This window comes from Phanerochaete carnosa (genome assembly GCF_000300595.1).
Source record: "Phanerochaete carnosa HHB-10118-sp unplaced genomic scaffold PHACAscaffold_12, whole genome shotgun sequence".
Lineage (NCBI taxonomy): Eukaryota > Fungi > Basidiomycota > Agaricomycetes > Polyporales > Phanerochaetaceae > Phanerochaete > Phanerochaete carnosa.
The window spans coordinates 279,212-286,761 of NW_006767639.1; the positions used below are offsets into that span (position 1 = coordinate 279,212).

General features: G+C 52.3%; 3 protein-coding genes across 3 annotated transcripts in view; 2 read left to right on the forward strand and 1 right to left on the reverse strand.

The window, feature by feature from the left end:
• Positions 1 to 435: 435 nt before the first annotated feature.
• PHACADRAFT_200857 (uncharacterized protein) lies at positions 436 to 2,209 on the reverse strand (the record flags this gene model as incomplete). The annotated part of the gene is made up of 11 exons (XM_007401140.1): positions 436 to 630; positions 684 to 728; positions 782 to 900; positions 953 to 1,086; positions 1,146 to 1,326; positions 1,375 to 1,400; positions 1,455 to 1,569; positions 1,625 to 1,655; positions 1,705 to 1,808; positions 1,867 to 1,894; positions 1,952 to 2,209. The coding sequence occupies 11 exons, from the start codon at positions 2,207 to 2,209 to the stop codon at positions 436 to 438; spliced, it is 1,236 nt and encodes a 411-aa protein (XP_007401202.1).
• Positions 2,210 to 4,259: 2,050 nt separating this feature from the next.
• Positions 4,260 to 5,580, forward strand: PHACADRAFT_264484 (uncharacterized protein). Its single transcript, XM_007401141.1, has 5 exons — positions 4,260 to 4,376; positions 4,437 to 4,570; positions 4,633 to 4,791; positions 4,844 to 5,149; positions 5,210 to 5,580. Exons 2-5 carry the CDS (start codon positions 4,515 to 4,517, stop codon positions 5,358 to 5,360), a joined length of 672 nt encoding a protein of 223 aa, XP_007401203.1. The 5' UTR covers positions 4,260 to 4,376; positions 4,437 to 4,514; the 3' UTR covers positions 5,361 to 5,580.
• A 558-nt stretch (positions 5,581 to 6,138) lies between these two features.
• PHACADRAFT_264485 (uncharacterized protein) overlaps positions 6,139 to 7,550 on the forward strand; it is a 2,134-nt gene continuing 722 nt past the window's right edge. Inside the window, exons 1-4 of the mRNA XM_007401142.1 lie at positions 6,139 to 6,475; positions 6,540 to 6,709; positions 6,773 to 6,931; positions 6,986 to 7,291. Coding sequence (XP_007401204.1) covers positions 6,654 to 6,709; positions 6,773 to 6,931; positions 6,986 to 7,291 — 521 coding nt within the window. The 5' untranslated portion in view covers positions 6,139 to 6,475; positions 6,540 to 6,653. The remainder of the gene's footprint in view (positions 6,476 to 6,539; positions 6,710 to 6,772; positions 6,932 to 6,985; positions 7,292 to 7,550) is intronic.

A 7,550-nucleotide genomic window follows, 5' to 3' on the forward strand; every position in this document is an offset into this window, starting at 1 on the left:
TACAGAGCATAGGAGGACGAGCTGAAGCAAGATTCGTCCTGTTAGCATAGCAACGAGCGGGCGTAATGCGTCAACGTACAGTCTCGACCCAGCGAGCTCAGCTGCGACCCCCGGACCATAATGTAAATCGAAGATAGACGCGATTGTCGAGGAAATCGGAACTCACGGGCGGGGGTACGGGGATCTGAAACGTTCTGGCACCAGCAGCGAGACAGCTACCTTCAAGGGCTGAGCAACCCGTCCGTGCAGGTGGCACAACTACCTCAAGATGGTCATCAGGTACGTAGCTTTTCTTCTGCGCTCGATTCCTAGGCTAATCGTATTACTAAGCTACAGTCAAGATACTAGTCCTTATCCAAATATTACGAGCATAAGTCTTCCTAAGCCTGGCCAAGAGCCACCATGAGCCAAAACAGAATCGCACTCTCCGCAAACTCAGTTGGTGGTGGCATTGGTAAATCGTGTCGTTGCCAATCCCACCCGGGAGTTCTCGGCATCGAAGGCTAAGAAGAACCTCTCCAAAAAGACTTGGCCGTTAAGGAAGCTGAGGCCTTCCGAGCCCGAGCCCGAGCCACTGTCTCCGATAACAAGATAGATCATGTTCGCGACGCCATTAATGGCGGCGTTCAACTGTAACAGCGCAAGTTAGTGGGTTCTACAGAGGATGAAGACTGGCGACGTACGCCACGAGGCCAGATTTGCGCGTTTGAGTTAAACTCGAAGGTGCACTGAAATGACGTTAAGTCGGGCGTAAGGACGATTCTAGAGATTGAAGACGTACGCCACCGATGGTAAAGAACAAGCTCTGCAAGTTGTCGTATTGCGCAGGGGTGATGGTCAGTAGGCCCGTGCTCTCATCGAGCACCGCACCCGTGAGCTGCTGGTACATATTGAAGGCATCTGTCCATAGCACTCACTACCTGCACGACCTTACCGAGACGAAGCGGCTTACCAGTGGCTAGAAGGATGAGGGTGGTACCAGTGTCCATGATACCAGCGCTATTATTGAGGATGGGTGTGTTCCCGTAAGCGATGGACTGGTTGACACCAATGGACATGTTGGCAGGAAAAGTGGAAGTAATATTTCTGAAGGCGGTAATTCGGGCATTGTGCGAATACGCGACAGACGAAAGAGGGACACTTACACAAAGTGAATATCACTAGTCAACTTGCTCCGGTCGATGCTACCGAAGGTGATCTCTCCGGTCGTAACTGACTCGTTGTTCGTCGGCTTCAAGAAAATGCCTATCTTCTTTTCGTCGATGAGGCCCTGAGCAAACGCATTGTCCAAGAGCGTAGGTACCAGTTCGCCGATCTCGATGGTATCTGTGCCGTATGAGCAAACAGCTGAAATAGATGTATGTGAAAGCTAACCCGAGGTAAGGTCTGTTGGCCCAATACTGCCGGTAAAATAAGATGATGTCCTTCAGCGCGAAGCGTGTAATTTCACTTACCCCATAACGCCGTCTGTAGTATTGCTGAAGCCCAGGGCAAACCCGGCAACACCGATAGATTGATTTTGGATCAACAAGCCTTCGGCAAGGCTCACTTGGTCAATGAACTCCTCCCCTGAGATATCCGATGCTTAGTAGAGTGCAATGTTTGCTCGAACAGTGGAGTTCACCTTCAAAAAGGCCAGTGCCATATTCAACAAACTGGATTACGGGATCAGCATCATGACATATAGCTGAGCCTCCCACGTACTACTTCCATGCCGGTATCGTGAGAGGTAGATGTCGGCGTGTAAGGATTTCCAGGATTGCCGCCAACCCAGGTGTTGGAACTGCCGGTGTCCACAATAAGGCTGACTGAACAACCATACAGTGGGCTTCAAGCATAACTCCGCAAGGTTGCACTACCGCTTACAATTAGTTGGGGGATAACCGACTTGAACCTGATGGCACAGACATGAGCATGGAGCGTCCAATCCAGAGCAAAGATATAGGCTAACCTCCGCAAAATAAGAGATAATCCCGTTCGTAACCGGGATGGAAGCGGCGGTGTCGGAAGATGCTGACTTGGGGCCCTTCCGTGTAGCACTCTGCTTGAGGAACTCCATTCTCATTTGGTCGAGCTCCAGAACCGTCCTGGACCCGGTTGAATTGAGATGACGGGCAAGCGATATCGTCATCGGGGGGCTGCGAACGGTCAATGGGGTCGCTCCCGCGAAGAGAGCGAGATAAACTGCGACGAAGAGTTGAGAGAACATTTGTGCTGCTGGCGAATGAAAAATTTGGCCTGAATTGAGGCAAGCAGGTCGGTATTCATACCCTGATCATCAGCGGACACGCCGGCTACAGTGAGACAAATCGAATTTTAAGACAGGCAGGACTTTTGCAGGGCATGAAACTCACCCAGCCGCCTCAAGACTAAACTCACAAAACGCTGTGCTGCGACACGTCACGACGGCAGATGATAATTGGAACGTTCAACGTCTTCACAAAACTGTCTGACTTCGCAGCCAGCGCCCAGCGCTGTTACGGATAGGCGTCGCAGGGGCAGGGCAGTATCGTCATCCCAGTCTGCGCATATCTGGTACAATTTCGCACGCCGATCTTCTTGGTTCAACGAGCAGCACCTTGCATAGACCGTCCGGGCGGCGAATGGGAGTGGAACCGGCGCATGCAGCTCCTCGTAGAGTCGCCTCGAGAATTCCTCAAGAGCTTTCAGACGATGGATACAACGTGTATCTGAATACGTGAGAATTTGAGCGAGGGCCCGGTTTTGTGCGATCACTGACCTAACTCGTGCTCGGATTTTCCGCTGTCAGGCAGATCCTCGTTGCCTGTTCATCTTCCTCTTCGGTACTCGTGGCCGCCCTCCTTCGACACCCTTATCCCCTCCAATATGGCTTCAAGCGCACGAGCAGCCTTGAAGATCGCCGTAAAGGCGCCATCAAGGGTACGGTAATGATCCGTGAGTCAAGATATCATTTATTGTGTCGATAGCTGTTAGAACATACTTTCTGGCAGTGAGCATTCATGCTGATTTTCAGTGATGCATATATATTGGGCTCTGTGAAGAAGCGAGTCACTTGGAGCTTCTGCTTCTGGTTCCCCGCGCGCACTGCAGCGCTCACTAGGTCCGAAATTCGCTGCTGGGAGGCGGGAAATGGAGAGCAGTGCTGCACGCGCGCTTGGTGGCGCCAGTAAGGCGAAACGTTGCTCGCATTGAGACGTGTACGACAACGGTCGATACCTAGGTAGCGAGGTATAGCATCAGCGAATTTGATGTGCCAGTCTAAGAGGCGCAGGATGGTGGAAGCGCACCGCAACGACAGGTGTATCAGCCTTGCCAAACACACTCAAGAGTCAAGAAGATGTCGGGCACGATGCATGGTAGGGCCGCCGGCCGGGCCGGCACTGAAGCTGATCGCAGGGTCCCGATGATGGCGCTTGCCTGATGCAGCGCTATGCAGCGGCGTGCTCAAACGACGCAGTTGATTCTCGACTCCAGCTGTCTCAACCGTGCAAGCTCGTCATCACCCCTGCGTAAGGCGCAATGGGCTTTGTGGCGTACGATTGTCTGAGCGGAAGCATAATCGTCCTTCAAATTCCGCGTCGCTTCCAACTGTTCCCGAGCAGCTTGGGATGGGCGACTTGACTGTACGATACTGCTCTCACTAGCTGTGAGGTCTTCACATCGACAGTTCGCAAGGTGAGTGTAACGTATGCTGGCCTTCTATTGATGTACTGACATCCATCGCCATTAGAATGCTCGGATGTCAGTGCAGACCGGTGGCACATACCTATCCACTTGAGGGAGCTGCTTTGTCTGTGCATCTCGTAAGTCCTGTTATGATACTCGGTGTTGCACACCGGCACACGACGTGATTCCTATCACGAGGCGGGATGCTCTATAATCATTTCACTGCCGACTCCCGATTGGAAACACCCAGAGCAGCTCTCTTGCGCCAAGAACCGCTAGTAAGCCTTTAGCTGACAGACAGCTGAGAAATCTTACAGGGTCGGCAGCCGCGGGCATTGAAATGCAAAAGCGGGGGCGACAATCAAAGTTTGCAGTGCATGGGCAGGGTTCCGACGCGCCACGTCGCCGTCTCCGAGGCCGCATTGTACAGCCCGAAGGCGCCACAGACACCTCCCTCTCGCCCCAGAGACTCGCGCGTGCAACATCTCAGGATACACGAGGATGAATGTCGTGCGGCGGGTGAATAGCTGCGTTCGCTGACACCACTGCGACGGTCAGCTGTTCATGTGTTCTTTCACAGTAATTCTCCCTATCTGATCTTGTAGCCAGCAGGTAACAAGCGAGCTTAGACTCCGGGAAAAGACGCCTCGCTTGGGAAAGATGCTTACAAGATCAACGCTTACAGAGCAGACCGGCAGATCCTTGATCTTCCCAAGGGCACTAACGGGGTACGTATATTCATTGACGCTCCCAAACTGCAGGATGTATATAAGGATCCGCCGACTCAGTGCAGAGACTTCAGCAGCCTTCTTCATATCCGCGAAGCCTTCTCGTCTACATCTCTTTCACCGTTTCGCACACCAACCATGTCTCATGGCAAGCAGTTCACTTTGTTCTCCCACACGGGTGGTCCGAACGGATGGTATGTATCCTCATTTTTGTACTTGAGGTGACGCAGCGCTGACCGCATTTTCCTACTCACAGGAAAGTCGCCTTCATCCTTGAGGAGCTTGGCCTGACCTACGAGTCTATTTACTTCGACTTCAAGAAGAACGAGCACAAAGCTCCGGAGTTCACTAAGTACAACCCTAACGGTCGCATCCCCGCGGTCATAGACCACAGGAACAACGATTTCGTGGTCTGGTAGGTATCCTTAACTCGTCTACGCACTTCATCGAACTAACATACACAACAGGGAGTCCAACGCAATCATTCAGTACGTCGTCGACAAGTACGACAAGGAGCACAAACTCTCAATTGCGCCGGGCACGGACGAATACTACACCCAGCTCCAATGGTTGTACTTCCAGGCTTCTGGCCAGGGTCCGTACTTCGGCCAGGTCGGCTGGTTCAACTTATACCACCCGGAGAAGGTCCCGAGCGCGGTGGAGCGGTATCGGAACGAGACCAAGCGTGTGCTCGGCGTGCTCGAGAGCGTGCTGTTAAAGCAAGAGTGGCTTGTCGGCGGTAGGCTGACCGTCGCGGACATCTCCTTCATCCCGTAAGTACATGCCGCTCTCTGAGGAAACGCAATTTCGCTTACAATCCACGTGTTCTATAGATGGAATATCTTCGCCACGACGCTCCTCCTCGAGGGTTTCGACTTGGAGAAAGAGTTCCCTGCCACCGCTAAGTGGCACAACAAGCTCCTTGCGCGCCCGGCCGTCAAGAATCTCTGGGAGGAGCGTGAGAGGCTGCTCGCTCAGCAGTAAACCGAGTGCAGAACCGTGTAGGGTTGTGCTTTGACTTTAGCACAATAGCTTTTGAGACCTATTTCTCCTTCACCCAGACTATCATGAAACGACGACGATCTGGCAGTGGGACGTTGGACGTGGCTAGCAATTGCAAGCAACTGGGTGTAGTAATAGCTATCAATTGGAATATTTCTGGTCTCGAGGCCTATTCGATCCGTCCTTGAGCTTTACTTTCCAATGAGCCTTGACAATCACGAGTGCCATCGTTTCCAGCTGCTATCAAACCAATTACCAACTATGCATGGCGTCGGTTTCGTCGAGCATGAGGAAGCAAAACTGCCCGCCACAGCGGGCCTGTTTTGCTCAGATGCGGTTTTAAACAGGGTAATATCCAAGTATGGATTACTACTCTTATTCAATAAGGTTATCTCCGTGATCTCCGTACTATTTGCCTAGATTGAAATTATCTCGGCAAGCCCGTCGATCTTGTCACTCCGCCATCCTTCTCAGTAGCACTAGGTGGTAGGTGCAGTTTTTTTGCTTGCATAACTAGCCAAAAGCTAGGCGAACAAGAACCTGTGTTTAACCGGTTTTCATTCGAGATAATTTGGAGACAAACCTTCCTTTTCCGCTAGTTTTGTCAGCCTCTTTTGGCCGGTTTCGCACCAATTTACGCACTAATTTACCCCAATGTACAACCGGGGAACAATTGGTTCTTGTTTTCCCAATTTTGGCCGGGTTTCTTCAAGAAAAAAACCGTGCTTACCACCCTGTGTAGGGCGCGTGGACGAGTGAAATTGTGCGATTGTCGGCCTGGCAGGCCTGCCACCGCCGATGCAGATGATCGAATTCTAGAGGGCTTCTGACCGAGTCGTTGGGGTCCTTCAAGTTTGGTAAGCTGTTCAATTGACTGCCAAGGGGCTGATAAAGCTCGTAGGGTCGGCGGCCGACGCGGATGTCGAACACTCTTGCCATGGCGGCAATGCAGTATATTAGAGATGGAAGCGACAAAGTTGTAGCGCGTCGGCAGGGTCCCGACGCGTCACGCTCTCGAACCGCATTTTGCGAGCATACGACCACATTGCGCAACATTCCTGGGAGAGACGTCTACAAGACAAGCGCTTACAGAGCAGGTCAGCCGATTCCCGATCCTTCCGGGAGCCTTGGAAAGCCATGTACGCTCATCGATGTTCCCAGGTCCTCAGAACGTATTGAAAGGCCCATACGCCAGCATAAAGACTGCAGCGGCTCGTCCCACATCCTCCAAACCTCATCGCCTACGTCTCCCTCGCTTTTTACGATTTACTAGTCATGTCCCATAGCAACCAGTTCACTCTCTTTTCTCATATAGGTGGCCACAACGGATGGTACACATTTTTGTCTCCAAGCTCAAGGATGTAATGCTGACTGCGTTAGTATGTCCAACGCAGGAAGGTCGCCTTCGTCCTTGAGGAGCTCCAATTGACCTATCAGTCCGTGTACCTCAACTTCCGGAAGAACGAGCAAAAAGCTCCCGAGTTCACCAAGTACAACCCTAATGGCCGTATCCCCGCAATTATCGACCACAGCAACAACGATTTCGTGGTCTGGTATGTCCCTCTCACCTGCTCACGTAGTCTGCTTCGGCAACCCATGTGCTTTAGGGAATCCAATGCCATCATCCAATATATCATCGACAAGTACGATAAGGAGCACAAACTCTCAATCGCACCGGGCACGGACGAGTACTACACGCAGCTTCAATGGTTGTACTTCCAAGCTTCTGGCCAGGGCCCGTACTTCGGCCAGGCGGTCTGGTTTAGCGTAGCCCACCCAGAGAAGGTCGCGAGTGCTCTTGAACGGTACCAAAAGGAAATTAAGCGTGTGTTGGGCGTGCTCGAGAGTGTGCTCTCAAAACAGGAGTGGCTTGTCGGCGGCAGGATGACCGTCGCTGACATTTCCTTCGTCCGGTAAGTGCGTGGTGCTCGCTAATAAGACTTCGATCACCCACACGCACGTGTTGCAGGTGGAACATCGACGCCGCGACGCGCCTCCTGGAGAACTTTGATTTTGAGAAGGAGTTTCCTGCCACCGCCAAGTGGCACAACAAGCTCCTCGAACGGCCCGCCATTAAGAAGGTCTGGGAGGAGCGTGCCAGGTTGGTCGCTCAGCAGCAGTAAGTCGGATATGAGACCGCACAAGTCGCTCTGTCAGACTGAGATATCCAAT

Excerpts from the sequence above, each read along its gene's own strand:
- PHACADRAFT_264484 (XM_007401141.1), top strand. The coding sequence starts at position 4,515 with ATGTCTCATGGCAAGCAGTTCACTTTGTTCTCCCACACGGGTGGTCCG. Across the intron at positions 4,571-4,632 it reads ACGGGTGGTCCGAACGGATG|GAAAGTCGCCTTCATCCTTG; the intron begins GTATGTATCCTC and ends TCCTACTCACAG. Across the intron at positions 4,792-4,843 it reads AACAACGATTTCGTGGTCTG|GGAGTCCAACGCAATCATTC; the intron begins GTAGGTATCCTT and ends CATACACAACAG.